This window comes from Gadus macrocephalus, chromosome 3, assembly GCF_031168955.1.
Source record: "Gadus macrocephalus chromosome 3, ASM3116895v1".
NCBI lineage: Eukaryota > Metazoa > Chordata > Actinopteri > Gadiformes > Gadidae > Gadus > Gadus macrocephalus.
Window position 1 is genome coordinate 9,153,112 of NC_082384.1, and position 19,854 is coordinate 9,172,965.

Below are 19,854 nucleotides of genomic sequence, written 5' to 3' on the forward strand. Positions count from 1 at the left end.
CTCATGAATAAACATGAGCTCCCTGCAGAACGCCGTACCTTCCCAGTAACCATTGGGGTCCAGTCCGGGAATACTGACAGGTGATCCGCGAGTCCCCGGTATTCTGCTATAAGGAACTTTTGAGGTCTCCTTCGCCGTTGGGAAGACCATGGCTCGCCTTGGGATGTATCAGAAGTCGTTGTTGGTGATTTTGTTAGAAATTGCCTTAATTTGCTCCGCTCAGGTAAGTGATAGGTTTAGTTGTTCTTTCCCACTGTGGTTTTATTCCCCATCTAACTCTGTTATCCTAGCACGATATACTTTTCATGATATAAATTAGATATTTTGACTTGATATTGATATTTTCGACTCGATTAATTTAATAGCTACGTTTTCAGTAAGCTTTATTAATCACATGTACCGTAATTTAAACAAACAAATTATTATTTATTTCAAATGTTCCAATTAGTCTCCCCAAAGCTGATATGTATTGAATCTGTGCCGAACTTTGGTGTAAAGATGTATGTGTGATTAATGAGTATGGTCCTTCACTCTGGACATGTGGTGCCAATCAAACACACACGTCTTATATGCCCGATTGGCTCTCAGGAGCATTCCGACATACTCTAACTGTAGTTATTATTTTATATCACCGAGAAGTGTGACAATTTTACTGTTTTTCTTTCTCCAAGCGGTCAATAAAATATTCAGACTCCAGATAAAATCAGTTATTAAAACGTTTAAAGTGATACTTTCTTTTTTTTTTGTCTATGTTATTACAGAGGGGCCCAGTGGGCCCAAGAGGAGCCCCCGGGCCTCCTGGAGTAGCTGGGGTGCCTGGAGTGGACGGGATTGATGTAAGCCATATATTGCCTTCAGTTTACTTTAATGATCAGTCATTCATTCATCATATGTGCATGGTGTGGTGAATGGTCTTCAGACTTGAGGTGGATGGGTTGGATGTGCATGTGGATATGGATGGGTAGTGGATGGGACAGATGGATGTCCGTCCACCCGTCCCCTCCTAAACATCCCTGGAAGCAATAATAGTTTGAAAGGAAAAGTCTTTTTTAAGGGTTACGTGGTGTTGTACAGCGTTGGTGTCTGTGTAGCCCTTTGATACTGAGGCTGTGATTCAGAGTAACACTGAAGCCGATTGAGGAGGAGCCGCGCCATGCATGGAGGACATCAAGCCCAGTGGGAGAAGGGGAGAAGATCTAATGGAGTTTGTGTTTGAACCTTTGTCTCCAGGGCGAAAGAGGAGTGGACAACAATGTCGCCGGCGGACCTGTGAGTGTCCTTTTACATGTCACATAATAAACATGAAGAACCACAATTAATCTGCATGAAGAACTACAGTTCATACACATGAAGAACTACAGTTCATAAACATGAAGAACTACAATTAATCTGCATGAAGAACTACAGTTCATAAACAAGAAGAACTGCAATTAATGTGCATGAAGAACTACAGTTAACCTCCATGAAGAACTACAGTTCATAAACATGTAGAACTGCAATTAATGTGCATGAAGAACTACAGTTAACCTCCATGAAGAACTACAGTTCATAAACATGTAGAACTGCAATTAATGTGCATGAAGTGCACCGTAATTACAGTTAACCTCCATGCTGAGTTATGGGTGACTTGTTTGCAGGGCCCTGATGGGGACAACGGCTCAGACGGTACTCCTGGAACTCCAGGTCTTCCAGGCGCTGATGTAAGTTGGAGTGATATGAAAAATAAAATCTCACAGCTCAGAGATGGCCAACTTTAAATACTGAGCGGATGCTTCTAGAACCTTACCTAGCCTGGTCAGACATGAAAGGACTGCGTCTATTTTTGAATAAAGTAAATTGGAGGGCTGAAGCAGATAATGTACATTGGAAAATGCCTTAAACTGCGTTTACGCAGGTTTGGGGAGGGGGTTTACCGGTCTGTGTGTGGGAGCCAGTCTACCTTGTGGAGTAACAGGGGAGCAACGATAGATATTCAATTATATTCTAAGATATTCACTTTATACAGAGCCAGCCTGCTTGTCTTGGCCACGAAGCAGACGCTCCACAGGACTCTTTTGAGTGAGCAGAGTAAGAGAGAGAGGCCAGTGAGTGCATCAGGCTCGCTGTGTGAGCGAGGGTCGGTACCTCAAATAGCTCCCCCATGAACACAGAGCTCTTTTTGTGTAACCTGGGGAAAAGGGTGGGGGAGTTAAGTGGCCCACAAAATGGCGGACAGGAAGGGGCTGTGTGCTGGCGGAGGCGTCGCTGAAGACCCTCAGTGTGCTGGGCCGACTGTGGGGATGGGGGCTGGGAGGGAGGCAAGAGCAAGCTGAAACGTGAGAGGACGGCACCAGACTAACAGCATGTGTCTCAGACAAGACTTGTAGAGTGGACCCCTGCACAAAGACCCCTTGTGGTCGTAGACAGTGTATGTGAAGCACCTGAGCCTGAATGTTTCACGGTTAAGACCTAAAAATAAACAAATAGATGTAATAATACTTTGATATTTGAATCAAATTTGAAACAACTGAGTGTGTTTAGGTTTCATTAAGGAGCAGGTAGGGGGGGAGGGGGAGGTCATCTTGCTCAGGGATGCCTACAGGTAGACCGGCACCTCAGTCAGCCACATTGATGGGGACTGTGTTCTGGTCTTTACAGAGTCGGGGTCCTTTTCTATCAAACAGTCCATCACGGTTTTTGTTCACAGTTGATGCCTTGTGTGTATTACAGTACATTTAAAAGTTGAAAAGGTTATATTTGTGGGTTGTAAAGAGAGCAGAAAGAGCCGAAGAGGGCAAGATTATGAAACTAAATCGAGTGAATTACAGTCAAATTATACCTCTTGAGTCTTACATACAGCACCTTCAATAGGATAATACATTGATTCTACAGGTGGACTGTGGCCATGAGGAATCAAACCTTTCAAAGAGATAAGATACAATGGCACTTTATTAGTGGTAGACGGGGATTTTGGGTGTCAATATATATATATATATAAATAAATGAACTTAATGCAGTGACATGTTTTACCGTTCTTCAGAGTGTCAGGGTCATTCTTGATTTCATGGGGATAACAGGCGTCCTCTTCCTTCACAGGGACCCGTAGGACCAAGCGGTGCTGCTGGACCCACTGGAAAGAAGGGACCCAAGGTATGTTATAACATACAACCAGTTATTACTATGTTATTACACACTGCCAGTTATAGTATGTTATTACATACAGCCAGTTATTAGTATGTTATTTTATACAGCCAGTTATTAGTATGTTATTACATGCAACCTGTTATTAGTTTGTTATTACATACAACCACTTATTAATATGTTATTACCAACAGCCAGTTATTGTGTTATTACATTCAGCCATTTATTAGTTTGTTATTACATACAACTCTTTATCATTATGTTATTACATTCAACCAGTTATTACTTTGTTATAACATACAACCAGTTATTACTATGTTATTAACCACAACCATTTATTAGTGTGTAATTACATACAGAGAGTTACTACTATGTTATTGCATACAGTAATAACGTACTGTAGAGAGATACTATTACATACACTAATACACTACATTATTACATATTGTACATTATGACATTCAGTTATAACATACTTTGTTACATACAGTATGTCATTATACACGTTATTACAGTGTATCTGTGCAAGTGTGTAAATTATATCTTTGTTGATGCGGTTACCAGGGTGAAGCTGGAGCTCGAGGACCAATCGGGGAGATGGTAGGACATCATAAATCATCCCATAATAATAATCATCATTATTTCAATACCCAATATGCTTTGATTTTCCTGGGCATTCTCATGGCCCGCAGCATAAGTGTTTAATTCTGCAGAGTAAATGCTAGCGACCAATAGAGACGCAAATCAGACATTTTGTCACTTTAGCATCCTGAGGTCTGCTAACTCGTGTTTGTCTTCTCCACTCAGGGGGAAGGAGAGGACGGTCTCGACGTGAGTACTCTGGCATATAGTTCACTTCAGACCCTGTGCCCTCTATACCTTAGTAACCAGTTTATTTACATAAGGTATGGAAGGTGTGCCCAGTATATTTATATAAGGTACAGAGGGTATACCGTGTATATTTATATAAGGTACAGAGGGTGTACCCAGTACATTTATAGAAGGTGTAACCAGTATATCTAGCTATACAAGGGATAAGTCACGACTTTTCTCGGTTTTGGGACCTCAGTGGTGGAACGAGCTCCCTGCCGCTCTCAGGACCGCAGAGTCGCTCACCATCCTCCGAAAAAGACTCAAGACTCACCTGTTCAGAGTCCACCTCGACTCTGCATAGCCACCCTCCCCCTTCTGGCCACCATTGTACACTGTATTGTGTTGTGTTGTATTGTATTGTATTGTATCATAGTACTTAACTGTGTAGCAACTGCAGTAGCTGCTATCATTGCTGTAAGACGGGGAATGGCTTAGCCTAGCGATTGTTGTACTTGAACATCCTTTCTGTACCGATAGCGATATATTGATGCACTTCTTATGACAAATGTACTTATTGTAAGTCGCTTTGGATAAAAGCGTCTGCTAAATGCCCGAAATGTAAATGTAAATGTAAATATTGTGGGTACCCAGAGTATTAATGTAAGGTATTGAGTGTAAGGATTAAGGTCGATGAAGGTGTCATTGGTACCATACTGTACCTATAAAGTACTCATAATGTACTCACTGTATACACCATCCAGCCACTGCTTTGGAGGGTTTCTGTGTGTCTCAACTTCCGGTCTGATAGACTAAGTTAACGGTTGAGGCTTGTGTTTCAGGGGCTTCCAGGAACCGACGGACTTCCAGGTGAACTGGGCAAGGTTGGACTTCCTGTAAGTAATCCAAACCAAGCTGGTTCTTATGTTTTTGTTATAGTTGACATACTTACACATCCTCTCAGGCAGTTGGCTCCTGCTCTTCATTGAAGCGTTAATGTTCATAATGCTCCAGAAGTAGTGTTGTGGTCCGGTTGTCTAAAGTGTATACTCTACTGTCTGTAGAGTCTGTAGTGTATACATGATGTCTGTAGAGTATTCATGTAGTCATGGTGTCTGCAGTGTGTGTAGTGTATGCATGTAGTCATAATGTCTGTAGGGTCTGTCATGTATTCGTTTTGTAGATTGTGTTGTCCTAGGTGTCCTTAAGTGTTTAGAGTGTCTGTAGTGTCTATAGTTTCTGTAGTGTCTGTATTGTCTGTAGTGCCTCTGGTGTTTGTAATGTCTGTATTGTCTGTAGTGTCTATATTGCCTCTAGTGTAGTGTCTGTAGTGTCTGTAGTGTCTGTAGTGTCTGTAGTGTCTGTAGTGTCTGTAGTGTAGTGTCTGTAGTGTAGTGTCTGTAGTGTAGTGTCTGTAGTGTCTGTAGTGTCTATATTGCCTCTAGTGTAGTGTCTGTAGTGTCTGTAGTGTCTGTAGTGTCTGTAGTGTCTGTAGTGTAGTGTCTGTAGTGTAGTGTCTGTAGTGTAGTGTCTGTAGTGTCTGTAGTGTCTGTAGTGTCTGTAGTGTCTGTAGTGTAGTGTCTGTAGTGTCTGTAGTGTATGTAGTGTCTGTAGTGTCTGTAGTGTCTGTAGTGTCTGTAGTGTAGTGTCTGTAGTGTAGTGTCTGTAGTGTAGTGTCTGTAGTGTCTGTAGTGTAGTGTCTGTAGTGTCTGTAGTGTATGTAGTGTCTGTAGTGTCTGTAGTGTCTGTAGTGTATGTAGTGTCTGTAGTGTAGTGTCTGTAGTGTCTGTAGTGTAGTGTCTGTAGTGTCTGTAGTGTCTGTAGTGTCTGTAGTGTCTGTAGTGTATGTAGTGTCTGTAGTGTCTGTAGTGTATGTAGTGTCTGTAGTGTCTGTAGTGTAGTGTCTGTAGTGTAGTGTCTGTAGTGTCTGTAGTGTATGTAGTGTCTGTAGTGTCTGTAGTGTATGTAGTGTCTGTAGTGTCTGTAGTGTATGTAGTGTCTGTAGTGTCTGTAGTGTAGTGTCTGTAGTGTAGTGTCTGTAGTGTCTGTAGTGTAGTGTCTGTAGTGTCTGTAGTGTATGTAGTGTCTGTAGTGTCTGTAGTGTATGTAGTGTCTGTAGTGTCTGTAGTGTATGTAGTGTCTGTAGTGTCTGTAGTGTCTGTAGTGTAGTGTCTGTAGTGTAGTGTCTGTAGTGTAGTGTCTGTAGTGTCTGTAGTGTCTGTAGTGTCTGTAGTGTAGTGTCTGTAGTGTATGTAGTGTCTGTAGTGTAGTGTCTGTAGTGTCTGTAGTGTCTGTAGTGTCTGTAGTGTCTGTAGTGTCTGTAGTGTTCATGTTCATTCATGTTGCAGTCCAGGTGTCTATAGTGTATGAAGTGTATTCATGCTGCAGTCCTGGTCTCTATAGTGTATGTAGTGTCTCTAGTGTATTCATGTTGCAGTCCTGGTATCTGTAGTTTCTGTAGTTTCTGTAGTGTATTCATGTTGTTGTCATGGTGTCTATAATGTCTGTAGTGTATTCATGTTGTTGTCATGGTGTCTATAATGTCTGTAGTGTATTCATGTTGTTGTCATGGTGTCTATAATGTCTGTAGTGTATTCATGTTGCAGTCCTGGTGTCTATAATGTCTGTAGTGTATTCATGTTGCAGTCCTGGTGTCTATAATGTCTGTAGTGTATTCATGTTGCAGTCCTGGTGTCTATAATGTCTGTAGTGTATTCATGTTGTAGTCATGGTGTCTATAATGTCTGTAGTGTATTCATGTTGCAGTCCTGGTGTCTATAATGTCTGTAGTGTATTCATGTTGTAGTCATGGTGTCTATAGTGTCTATAGTGCCTCTAGTGTCTGTAGAGTCTATATTGCCTCTCGTGTAATGTCTGTAGTGTATGTCGTTTCTGCAGTGTCAATAGTGCCTCTGGTGTCTGTAGTGTATTCACGTTGCAGTCATGGTATCTGTAGCATCTATAGTGTCTGTAGTTTCTGTAGTCTGTGTGCTGATGGCATCGTGACCTCCGTCTCCTGGTCTGTTGCAGGGTGACTCTGGGAAGAGAGGGGCAGTGGGTCTGCCCGGTCCGGTCGGAACCAGGGTAAGTATCACATGACCTCCATATGACCACCTGGGTGGGCGGAGGCTTGGATGGACGGATGAATGAGTGGTTCGATTGGTGGATGGGTTGGTGCATGCGTGGTTGATAGATGGATGGATAGATAAATGGGTGGGTGGATGGATGGTGACTGGATGGATGGATGGATGGTGACTGGATGGATGGATGGGTCGCTGGGTTAACTGAGGTATATTGATCTCCACCCCCAAACTTTGCTGTTTCCCAATGATGGAACTCAGATTTCTGCCTATTTCCTCATAGGGTCCCCCAGGAGTTTATGGAGGGGAAGAGCTGGTAAGTTTCACCCTTATGTAGGGAAATGATACACGTATACAATATATGAATACATACACTATATTATTTCACACATTCCGCACCCTATAATGTGGAAAATATGTTGAAACCGTAATGCCCACAAGTTGTGCCCACTAAACCCTTCTTAACACATTTAGGAAGCACACATTACTGGATGTATTACCTCCAGACCTGTTCTGACCCCTAGAGTCTGTTACCTGACCTTGGAATAAGAAGGTTAAGCTGGAGAATGAACCTGTGAGAAACCTACTGTGAATCTAGGACCTTACCTAGAAACGTACCTGTTTTAGCTTGAGAAGCAGTCCGTGAAGCGTTTCATATTTCCGTCAGGGTTTTGATGCATTCGCTGCAAACAAGGTTAGCCGTTTGCTATGCATGCTTTATCAGGTAATTGGGTGACGCACCCTAGTGCACGGGGGTTTTCTGTGACCGACTGATCTCTTGTGTTTCAGTGCCCCAATGCCTGCCCTGCTGGCCTCAATGGACATTCAGGTCTCCCTGGAATGAAAGTGAGTGAAACACACTCACAACCATATGTCCTGGAAGGCTCACACATGCAAGTTCATTCTGTATTCATGTCATATCATTGTATTTGTTGTTAATCTGTTTACAGTTGCAATACATAACATTTTCATAACATAACTAGCTTGTAGCTTGAAATAACCTGGACGAATCTGTAGTCAATGATGATTGATAGTTATTTCAATAATGTTATCACTGAGTGTACATCCTATAATCATTTTCTGGCCAGCCCGTACCTATCTTTTATAAGAATATCATAATCTTCTAAACCCCTCCCACTCACACCATCCAGCCAGCCGAGCTACGCTAGTTAGAATCACACAGTTGCACCGCCAGTTAGAGTGAGCAGAACAATGTAATTACATTTTTGTAATTAAAAAATTCTCCCACCTACTAACTGGGAGGGATCTCACACAATGCGACTATAAGTTATGAATGTTATAATTTGGAGGACTTGTATTCTGTTTCGGATTCTGCTTCTAGGGCCACAAAGGAGTCAAGGGGGAGTCTGGTGAACCAGGAAAGCAAGGACACAAGGTAACCTCCTGTCTACTGTTCATCCCAAAGCGAGATGCTTTGCTAGTGAAATGTACTTCTTGCCGTCGGAAGACAACGCATCACGTTTGTGACATGTGTTTGTTCCTCCGCAGGGAGAGGAGGGCAATCAAGGAGCTTCAGGGGATGTCGGCGCACAAGGACTACCGGTAAACTACCTCGCCGTTATCTCTGTCAACCTCACCAACATGTCATCTGTTCGGAATCACCAACGTATATTAACATGCTCATCTCCCTGTCCCCCTCCTCCGTCCGTCTGATGAGTGGTTTCTAGGGCCCAGGAGGGAAGAGAGGGATCACTGGAATAGTGGGGTCCAAAGGGGATCAGGTAAGCAGAACACACCTTGTCCCGGGTTCCTGACTTCTGGGTCTCCTCACAGAGAGGGGACCCAGGCTAAGCCATTAACCAACTTCACTGAAGGTAGCGATGCTGTCCTGACCCGTGATCCTGACCCGGGAACTGAATAAGTTGATGGTGGAAATTTTTGTCTGCTGCCTGTGTGGTTTTATGCAAGCTTCACAAAAGATGGATTTCTGTCCCCATTGATGGACAATAAAGTTATCCGAACCTGAACTGACTCAAATCCCACTCTTCCTTGAAACAGGGCCCTCGTGGGAAGTTAGGGGATGGTGGTCCTCAGGGCATCCAAGGACACCATGTACGTGCCCATGTTTCTTTATTTTGTCATTGTTATGATTGCTTTGCGTCTTCATGGCTCAACTGTGGCTGGTTTTTCTGCAGTGAATAACCCAGATGTCTGTGTTCCCAGGGTGATCCCGGTCAGAGGGGAGCCGTCGGCGAGATGGGACCGAAGGGAAGCCAGGTGAGGAGTGACACTCAAACGGATCTGAATGCTTCTGGAAAGAGCCACAATGAAGATGTCTGAAGACCTAGTCATTCACCTTTGATGAGACCAAAGGCCAAGCTCAAGCTCAAAGATAACCCTGCTGCTCTAACTTCTTATGCACATTTATTTTCCGATATATGTCCTTTTATAAATGTATTCTGTACTGTATGAAGTCTAGCCAAATGTCATGTTGACTCTCTCCTGATGGCTGGACTGATCGCTTAGCTATGATAGGGTCATGAAGACACCGACTTTCCTGACGAGTTATCTTCTCTTTGTTTGTGTACAGGGGGCTGCAGGTCCGGGTGGAATCAGGGGCGTTCCGGGGCCAAAGGGAGAGGCTGTAAGTGGGTCTATCTCAGTGCATAGGAGCTAACACGCACTATGTCCACCTCCATCTGCTTTAACATACTCTGCTCCCCCTCATCCCCAGGGCCTTCCGGGGCCTGATGGTCGCGAGGGAATCCCTGGACTGCCGGCCTCCAAGGTACAATAACATTGTATTTTTGGAGATGCATTAATGTATGTGTTCTTGAGTGTTACAAGAAAGCCATCAAATAATTGCAAGACAGACCTTCCTTATTGGGTTTTTTGGGCCGAGATTCCCTTCCAGTAATAGCAAAATAGTCAGCGTGGTAACAATAGTAGCAGCAGCATAGCAGAAGTTGCAGTGCCAATAGCAGCAATGGTAGACCTATTGCTGGTAGGCCTAACCCTAACCCTAACCTTAGACCTAAGTGTCTACCCTTTTTCAAGCCACAGAGTGGCTTGAAAAAGGTGGCATGGGTTCTTACTAGAACCCATCAGCAGACATGTTAAAGGAAAAAGAGTATGAATGCATAACCTTCTTCTGGTGTCTAATTCAAGGGTATCCCAGGAAAGAATGGCAGTCCTGGTGAGGCAGGACAAACAGGACTTCCTGTAAGTATGAACACCAACATCATTCTACCTTTTATTGAGTCGGGATCCAACAAAAACTAAAGTAATTGTCTTTATTATTTCCTCTCATGTAGGGTTTACCAGGAGCTTACGGACCGAAAGGCGCAGGCGGCCTGAAGGTAGGCTCCAAAGTTTGTCTGCATGGACAGAGAATATCTCAGTTAATCCATCAGGTATGCAACAGATTGACCGAGTGGTGTGTTCCTGGTTTGTTACAGGGTGTCACTGGTGATTCAGGATCAGTAGGACTCATGGGGTCTCCTGGGAAATCAGTAAGTGGGCCAAATTCACAGTTGTTACTATTACTATTCGCAGTTGATGTTGTGTATTAGGTAACAGGTGAGAGAGGCAAGGATGATTGGATAATAGGTGAGTTAAGGCGTAGTAGGTGAGTTTAAGGGTAATGGATGAGGTAAGGGGCAATTGATGAGATAAGGGGTAATCAGTGAGTTATGGGGTGATGTGTGAGGTAAGGGGGTATGGATGAGGTAAAGGGTAATTGATGAGATAAGGGGGTAAGGGGTGTGACAAGGCGTAATGGGTGATAATGGGTGATAATTGGTAATATGGGATAATGTGTATTTCATGTTGTCTTTGTGTGAAGGGTGAGCGTGGCGAGCAAGGAGAAGTTGGACCTGTTGGAGCGCGAGGTGGACCTGTGAGTACCCCTACAGCAGGAGATAATCTCCAGCATGCACGGTCAAAGTCTCCTTGTATGATTTCATTAGAAGTTATGATGGGATTTGAAAAAACTTTGGAGGGCCATGGAGCACAAGAGAGGAACCAAAGGAACAAAAATGAAAAATATGACAATAAAACATCATTCAACACAAAAGCAAAGTAATCTGTACACTACGCTTACTTCCTGTTTCTGTTGTTTTCACTTTGTGTTTGAAGCTTTGTTTTGTTTTCTATACAGGGCGAGCGAGGAGTGCGAGGGCCTGACGGGCCCTCAGGATCTCCAGGACCTAGAGTAAGTAGAGAGAGAGAGAGAGAGAGAGAGAGAGAGAGAGAGAGAGAGAGAGAGAGAGAGAGAGAGAGAGAGGGGGAGAGAGGGAGAGAGAGAGAGAGAGAGAGAGAGAGAGAGAGAGAGAGAGAGAGAGAGAGAGAGAGAGAGAGAGAGAGAGGGGGGGGAGGGGGAGAGAGGGAGAGAGAGAGAGAGAGAGAGAGAGAGAGATTGGCTTCAGCGAGGAAGAGAGAGAGAGAGGCTCCAGCGAGGAAGAGAGAGAGAGAGAGAGGGAGATTTCAGCGAGGAAGAGAGAGAGAATCAGAGCAAGATATTGATCCTGTATTGATATTTCAGGTAATCAACCATTGATGATATAGAACCCCAGTTCAAGCAGTCCTAGGCCATGGCACTCAATGATGCACTGCATTCTTAAGAGTGCCAGTTACCAATAATAATTACATTCAGAATTCAGCTCATTGGTTTTGGTTACCAAAGCTACCCACATGCTTGGTTGTTGGTGGAGCTCGGAAAGCAAATTGTAAAAGAAAACATACCTTAAATAAGGTACCATGACCCCTTTTAACTATTACATTAATTTATAACTTGAAATCGGTTTAAGTTTGAACAGAAAACCTTGTGGCAAACTCAACTGGGATGCAGGGTGGCATTTCAGAATGAACCTAACCTTTCCAGGAGCAACTCTCTGTATTTAATCAACTGTGTGTTGATCAAGGTCTTCAGTTACTAGCCAACACTTTTATTTAAAACAACAATAAAACGTCCACAAATAAATACTGCAATACAGAATGAGCTTCAGGATTGCAGTATATGATCTGTGCTGCAGGAAGCTTCCTGCCGTTCATGTAGATATGTTGAATGCAAGCTGCGGTGAAATGGGCGAAGAAGTATCAAATAGTCTATATGAGGTTCCCGAGAAGCTTATTTTACAAAAATCAATAATGATTACAAAGAGGTGAGGACAATAAAGGCTTTGAAGAAAGAGCGTGAACAATAAAAGTGAATATTTAGCATCAAACTGCATCACACCTTTAAAGATACAAAACCCCCAAGGATGTACCGGCCTTCAGGCCACATACTCCAGCCTCTCCCTGCCACTGCATGCCCTGATCAAGAGATCTGTTCTTAGCAAGATGAATCGATAAGATTGATCGATGGGTCTAGCTTCCTGTACGTATCATAACTACTGACCAGCTCCTTGTACGTATCATAACTACTGACCCGCTTCCTGTATGCATCATACTACTGTCCTACTTCCTGTATGCATCATACTACTATCATGCTTCCTGTACGTATCATTACTACTTTCCAGCTTCCTGTACGCATCGTACTACTGTTCTGCTTCCTGTACATATCATTACTACTGTCCAGCCTCCTGTATGCATAAGTCAACATCAGGAAGATCCAGCAGGAAGTGCCTTCTCACCTCCAACATCTGCTGCTCCTAGGTGGAGTCTGTGGTTATTGCCGGGCAAGATTAGGTGTCAAATGTCTTCTCTAAACATGGTAGGAGCCTAGGCTTGGGGCCCCTGCGAGTACACATGATGGGCTGTAGCAGCAACGGTCCATGGGCCCTCGGGGGGAGGGGGGCAGGAAACCACGCTGAGAAGTTTCTGAAGGACCCCTCTGTTCCCTGGGAGGGCCTGAACTCCATCCTGTCCCGCTGACACCCATCAGTAGCCCCCTCCTCCACCAACAACCTTTTTCTATACTTCACCTGACTTATGATGTACCCTCCTTAAAACGTGGTCAATTTTGCACGGTAAATCCAGTGTTTTGATATGGTGTGTGTGTGTGTGTGTGTGTGTGTGTGTGTGTGTGTGTGTGTGTGTGTGTGTGTGTGTGTGTGTGTGTGTGTGTGTGTGTGTGTGTGTGTGTGTGTGTGTGTGTGTGCCCGCAGGGTGGTAAAGGGGACCTTGGGTTCCCAGGACTACCGGGTCCTGCTGGCTACTTCGGTCAGAATGGAGACAGGGTGAGGGGCCTAAGTATTTTATAAAATGTGTCATTATTTGTATCACTCATTCTTTTAAATCAATTATGACAATGGTAAGACTAAAAAACAAAACCTTTTATTCATCCATTTAACATTTTCTCATCCCTGTGAAGATGCGGTGAATACTAACATGTTTTTCATGCCTCCTCTCTTTATTTCAGGGTGCAATCGGTCTCGATGGCCCAGTGGGAGAGCAAGTATGTCATGTGATGTGACATCATCACACATGTCATCAAAATGAGCATCCCGCCTCACAAACACACACACACACACACACACACACACACACACACACACACACACACACACACACACACACACACACACACACACACACACACAGGGCACACAAACTTGACACTGACAACGTATCTCTTTTTTAGGGGTCCATGGGGTCAGAGGGAACCTCAGGCGAGAGGGGAGAGTTAGTAAGTATCACTCTATCACACTGTCTGTGTGTGTGTGTGTGTGTGTGTGTGTGTGTGTGTGTGTGTGTGTGTGTGTGTGTGTGTGTGTGTGTGTGTGTGTGTGTGTGTGTGTGTGTGTGTGTGTGTGTGTGTGTGTCAGAACTTGTGTTCTGTAGATCCTCTGTACCCCTATGAAGCAGTGAAGGTTGTCTTTAAGGTGTTTGGTCTTGTTGTGATCATCTGTCTCCTCTTCCTCAGGGCGAACAGGGTGAACTGGGAGAGAAAGGATCGGTACGTTGACGATGAGTAAACTGGAGTATAACTATAGCATAACTGTAGAAACACTGTATTATAACTGTAGTATAACTGTAGAAACACTTTATTACAACTGTAGTATAACTGTAGAAACACTGTGTTATAACTGTAGTATAACTGTAGAAACACTTTATTACAACTGTAGTATAACTGAAGAAACACTGTGTTATAACTGTAGTATAACTGTAGAAACACTGTATTACAACTGTAGTATAACTGTAGAAACACTGTGTTATAACTGTAGTATAACTGTAGAAACACTTTATTACAACTGTAGTATTACTGTAGAAACACCTTATTATAACTGTAGTATAACTGTAGAAACACTATATTACAACTGTAGTATAACTGTAATAACACTGTGTTATAACTGTAGTATAACTGTAGAAACACTGTGTTATAACTGTAGTATAACTGTAGAAACACTTTATTATAACTGTAGTATAACTGTAGAAACACTGTGTTATAACTGTAGTATAACTGTAGAAACACTTTATTACAACTGTAGTATAACTGTAGAAACACTGTGTTAAAACTGTAGTATAACTGTAGAAACACTGTGTTATAACTGTAGTATAACTGTAGAAACACTTTATTATAACTGTAGTATAACTGTAGAAACACCTTATTATAACTGTAGTATAACTGTAGAAACACTTTATTACAACTGTAGTATAACTGTAGAAACACTGTGTTATAACTGTAGTATAACTGTAGAAACACTGTGTTATAACTGTAGTATAACTGTAGAAACACTGTGTTATAACTGTAGTATAACTGTAGAAACACTGTGTTAAAACTGTAGTATAACTGTAGAAACACTGTGTTAAAACTGTAGTATAACTGTAGAAACACTGTGTTATAACTGTAGTATAACTGTAGAAACACCTTATTATAACTGTAGTATAACTGTAGAAACACTTTATTACAACTGTAGTATAACTGTAGAAACACTGTGTTATAACTGTAGTATAACTGTAGAAACACTGTGTTATAACTGTAGTATAACTGTAGAAACACCTTATTATAACTGTAGTATAACTGTAGAAACACTGTGTTATAACTGTAGTATAACTGTAGAAACACTGTATTACAACTGTAGTATAACTGTAGAAACACTGTGTTAAAACTGTAGTATAACTGTAGAAACACTGTGTTATAACTGTAGTATAACTGTAGAAACACTGTGTTATAACTGTAGTATAACTGTAGAAACACTGTGTTATAACTGTAGTATAACTGTAGAAACACTTTATTACAACTGTAGTATATCTGTAGAAACACTGTGTTAAAACTGTAGTATAACTGTAGAAACACTGTGTTATAACTGTACTATAACTGTAGAAACACCTTATTATAACTGTAGTATAACTGTAGGAACACTGTTATAACTGTAGTATAATTGTAGTATAACAAGTTAAACTGTAGTATAACTGCAGAAACACTTTATTACAACTGTAGTATAACTGTAGTATAACGAGTTAACTGTATCTTCAGAATAACTGTGGTATTACTGTGGTATAACTTGAATATTACTGGAGTACTACTGTAGTATAATTGCACTAAATGTAGTAAAATGCCAGCACCAGATTCATCAATGTAATTTCCACTGGTATAAGATTTTACTTCCACTGATACAAACATTAACGTCCACTAGTATAAATATGTACTTCCACTAGTAAAAAGTACTTCCTCCATTTTCCTCCATTCATAATGGTCATTAATAATAACTGAAACATAATAACAATGCATTCTTTCAGTGTTTGTCTAGGAAGAAACTATTGCATTAATATTTCTCTATTCATATAAACATAAGTTATATTTACAGTGAACTTCCTTATGCTGTCAGCCAATGAGTCTTTAGCCAGGAGTCTTAAGCCAATCCCAGAGGTCTGACATCATCTGTTGCTATGTTCCAGACGGGGCGTCCAGGAGAGACCGGGAACAAGGGCCCCGAGGGGGGCCGTGGCCAGCAGGGGAAGGAGGGCAAGCCTGGCCAGCCCGGGCCCCGGGGCATGCAGGGAGACCGAGGAGTCCCAGGGGTGCCGGGAACCCAGGGCCCAGCCGTGAGTTCCGTTGGTTCTGTACTTCCTGTTGGACTGAAGACGCTAGACACTCCAGTCTAAGACAATCTAGACTGAAGCTCTAGCCTATTAGAGCTAACCCTCTAGGCCCAGTGTTAGTCCAGCATAGTGCCTAGACTAGTAGACCTTCCCCAATCAGGTCTGGGTTAAGCCCAGGCTAGTACCTAGATCAAGCCCAGTCAGGTCATTGTTAAGCCCAGATCCAAGACGATGCCCAGTCAGGTCTGGGTTCAGCCCATCCTAGTACCTAGACAACGCCCAGTCAGGTCTTGTAGGCCCAACCCCACTGTGGAGCTGGGTACAGACGGACAGACGGACCATCAAACCCCAGATAAGCAAGAGTGACTATAACTTCATGCCTCTCATGCAACCCACGGTAGCGGAGCTAGAACCAACCTGGCTGGTTGTGCTTTCTCTCTCCTCAGGGAAAGGTCCCCACGGACTCCCACATCAAACAGGTCTGCAGGAGGGTGATGCAAGGTAAGGGGTTCTGGTCCGCCAGTCGAGATGGAAGAGGCAGTCATTATCGTCATAATACTATCATAGTTTTGTCACCATGACGTTGATGGAGCAGAGCTGGTGCTCTGAGTGTAAAGGTGGAGGTTTTCCTGTGTGCCACAGAGCAGCTGGCCCAGCTGGCCGCCAGCCTCACCAGACCTGAGTCTGGCATCTCTGGGATCCAGGGACCCCCAGGTCCCCCAGGGCCTCCCGGATCCTCCGGACAGAATGGATTCCCAGGACACTCAGGAGCCAGAGGCCTGCCCGGTCTCAAGGGCCCACCGGGTCTACTCGGCCGCAAGGGCATCAAAGGTTAGTTTCACTTTCACTTTCGGTTTAAGATACGATGCGCGTAAATAATCGGAGGATGGACGGTCAGGAAGTACAGGACTATTAAAAAGAGAAAAACATCTGCTACAACACCTCTGTGATACACAGAGGTGGTGATCTGTATTACAGAGAGGAGGTGCTCTGTGCTACACAGAGGTGGTGATCTGTGTTACACAGAGGAGGTGCTCTGTGCTACACAGAGGTGGTGCTCTGTGTTACACAGAGGTGGTGCTCTGTGTTGCACAGGGGTGGTGCTCTGTGTTGCACAGAGGTGGTGCTCTGTGTTACACAGAGGTGGTGCTCTGTTTTACATAGTGGTGCTGCTCTGTGTTACACAGAGGTGGTGCTCTGTGTTACACAGTGGTGGAGCTCTGTGTTACACAGAGGTGGTGCTCTGTGTTACACAGTGATGGAGCTCTGTGTGTGCTCTGTGTTACACAGAGGTGGTGCTCTGTGTTACACAGTGGTGGAGCTCTGTGTTACACAGAGGTGGTGCTCTGTGTTAAACAGAGGTGGTGCTCTGTGTTACACAGTGATGGAGCTCTGTGTGTGCTCTGTGTTACACAGAGGTGGTGCTATGTGTTACACAGAGGTGGTGCTCTGTGTTACACAGAGGTGGTGCTCTGTGTTACATAGAGGTGGTGCTCTGTGTTACAGAGGTGGTGCTCTGTGTTACACAGAGGTGGTGCTCTGTGTTACATAGAGGTGGTGCTGTGTAACATAGTGGTGGAGCTCTGTGTTACACTGTGGTGGTGCTCTGTGTTACACAGAGGTGGTGCTCTGTTACATAGTGGTGGAGCTCTGTGTTACATAGTGGTGGTGCTTTGTGTTACATAGAGGTGGAGCTCTGTGTTACACAGAGGTGGTGCTCTGTGTTACACAGAGGTGGTGCTCTGTGTTACATAGTGGTGGAGCTCTGTGTTACACTGTGGTTGTGCTCTCTACACAGTGGTAAAGCTCTGTGCTACACAGCTTTGTGTATCTGCTTCCTGTGGTCCTGCTGGTCCAGGTTTTTGTTCTTAGCAGGAAGTTGCAAAGGAACTAGGAAGGAAGATACAGATGTTGGTGTTGTCTATGCTCTCTCCAGGGACAGGGCCTCTGTGGCGTTGTGTATTGAGGACCTAGCAGAAGACAGTTTTGTAATGCGATGTCCATCTGTCCCTCCTACAGGTGACACTGGAGACCGAGGTGATCGGGGACCTACGGCCAGAGGACCTAAAGGAGCACCGGGAGCTCCGGGTCTCACAGGTAACGTAGCAGTGGTGGGGGGGCTGTTAAGATTTCGTAGATATACACACACTCACTCACTCACACTTTATCCTACTTGACTAGGTATCTGTAGGATGCCTACAGGCAGACTGCAGATATGGGCTTTGAGGCCAGCATCCTTCAGGGAATCAAACACCCTTAGCAGGACACTGCACAATTTGACCTATGGACCCAGGCATGGATGACATCGATCTGATGTCTGATCTGCTGGGTGACTGACCTGTTGATCTGATGGGTGTCTGATCTGCTGGGTGCCTTACGTACTGACCTAATGACCCACTGGGTGTCAGACCTACTGCCCTGCTGGGTGTCAGCCCTCGTGACCTACTGGATGTCTGACCTAATGACCCACTGGGTGTCTGACCCTCTGCTCCTCCCCCTCCAGGTGAACCTGGTCGCCCGGCCTACGGGAACCACGGGCGTGATGGGCTCCGGGGCCCACGCGGCGCTGCTGGGCTCCCCGGGGTACCGGGCCCTCCAGGCCCAGCCGGCTCCAACGGGTACTGTGAGTCCTCGCAGTGCGTCATGGCCATGGTGGCGTCAGCGGTGTCGGCCAAGGACCCCGGGACGAAGGGCCCCTCTGAGATGTAGAGGCCCCAGCTCCCGGGACGGAGCCAGGAAGAGAGCCTGAGAGACTTAAAAGTGGGGGCGTAGCGTGCGTCGGGTCTCTCACGGGCTGTGACCCCGTGTTGGGGCTCTGTTTAGATTGGGTGGCTGGGTGATGTGGAAGTCTAGTGTTGGGAAGTCTGCACAATATCAAAGTGTATCACGGAATATGTGCTAATGAATGAAAAGGAACATTTTAATGCATCAAACTGAGGTTTATTTAAATAAATGCTAATTTGACGATATGTTACTTTTGCGCCAATGCTAAACCCATAAGAGGTGATGAACATCATGTTGAACTACAGCCCAGTCCTTGTACACTTTACTTGCTGTTTTACAACAACTCAAGCTAGCGGTAGCCGTCAGAGTAACCCAGAAACACAATCATAACCCTTTTATTTTCTCACCCCATCTTTGTCATCACTCGTACTGTAAAAGAGACGACACCCCCTGTGGTTGGGAAGACTTCGTTATCAAGGGGTCTATGTATTATGTTGACGTCCCAAAAGCAATCCTGCCCAACAGGTGGGACATGTATTCTGTGTGTTTGTGTAAATGTGTCAATATTGCAATCCTATGAAACGATACCACCAAATGAGCATTTTGTTTTGTGAGTATCTTTGTTGCGTTTCCAATCACAACCCGTTCCCTCCCATGTAGAGTAATGAATTTTGATTCTGGCGTGTTTTTTAAGCAAACCTATCTGTTTTTATATGATGTCACCCTATTTATTTTATCAAGATCCAATGTGGCATCAACAACTTGTACAAATGAAATAAACACATTTTGATAACCTCTTGCATGTTTTGTATTAATTCATAAAAATAGAAGAGACAATGGCAAAGAAATGGCCATAATGGTTACGTCATTTCCGTCTGCTTGGATTGGGATGCGTATGTCTGAAACCAGGGTACATTGAAAAGTCTCCACAAGAGGGCGCCATTTACAGCCAACACTCAAAATCCATGACGTAAGTAGAACAAGTCACCTTTTAATCTATAAACTGGTAAATGTGTTAAATAGCATAACAATTAATTGATTATGTTAAGATATCATATTAATGTTATGTTTTAAGTAGCCGTTCATTGAGATTAGAGGTCTTGACACCAATCTATCAAACTCATACCAGGATACATCACGAAGCAGATACTCAGCTCTGCTCTTGTACGAGGGA

General features: G+C 43.9%; 1 protein-coding gene across 1 annotated transcript; it reads left to right on the plus strand.

Moving 5' to 3' along the window:
• The first annotated feature begins 27 nt into the window (after positions 1 to 27).
• col9a1a (collagen, type IX, alpha 1a) lies at positions 28 to 19,480 on the plus strand. The gene is made up of 32 exons (XM_060047082.1): positions 28 to 223; positions 762 to 836; positions 1,231 to 1,269; positions 1,638 to 1,700; positions 3,076 to 3,129; positions 3,685 to 3,720; positions 3,928 to 3,951; positions 4,773 to 4,826; positions 6,961 to 7,014; positions 7,294 to 7,326; positions 7,800 to 7,856; positions 8,353 to 8,406; positions 8,520 to 8,573; positions 8,699 to 8,752; positions 9,030 to 9,083; positions 9,195 to 9,248; positions 9,562 to 9,615; positions 9,706 to 9,759; positions 10,140 to 10,193; positions 10,286 to 10,330; positions 10,430 to 10,483; positions 10,816 to 10,869; positions 11,131 to 11,184; positions 13,079 to 13,150; positions 13,333 to 13,368; positions 13,555 to 13,599; positions 13,837 to 13,869; positions 15,813 to 15,959; positions 16,403 to 16,457; positions 16,599 to 16,787; positions 17,976 to 18,053; positions 18,460 to 19,480. The coding sequence occupies exons 1-32, from the start codon at positions 149 to 151 to the stop codon at positions 18,663 to 18,665; spliced, it is 2,064 nt and encodes a 687-aa protein (XP_059903065.1). The 5' UTR covers positions 28 to 148; the 3' UTR covers positions 18,666 to 19,480.
• Positions 19,481 to 19,854: the final 374 nt, after the last annotated feature.

Coding starts and splice junctions, on each gene's coding strand:
- col9a1a (XM_060047082.1), top strand. CDS start 149: ATGGCTCGCCTTGGGATGTATCAGAAGTCGTTGTTGGTGATTTTGTTA. Junction 3,952..4,772: donor AAGGAGAGGACGGTCTCGAC/GTGAGTACTCTG, acceptor CTTGTGTTTCAG/GGGCTTCCAGGAACCGACGG. Junction 13,870..15,812: donor AACTGGGAGAGAAAGGATCG/GTACGTTGACGA, acceptor GCTATGTTCCAG/ACGGGGCGTCCAGGAGAGAC.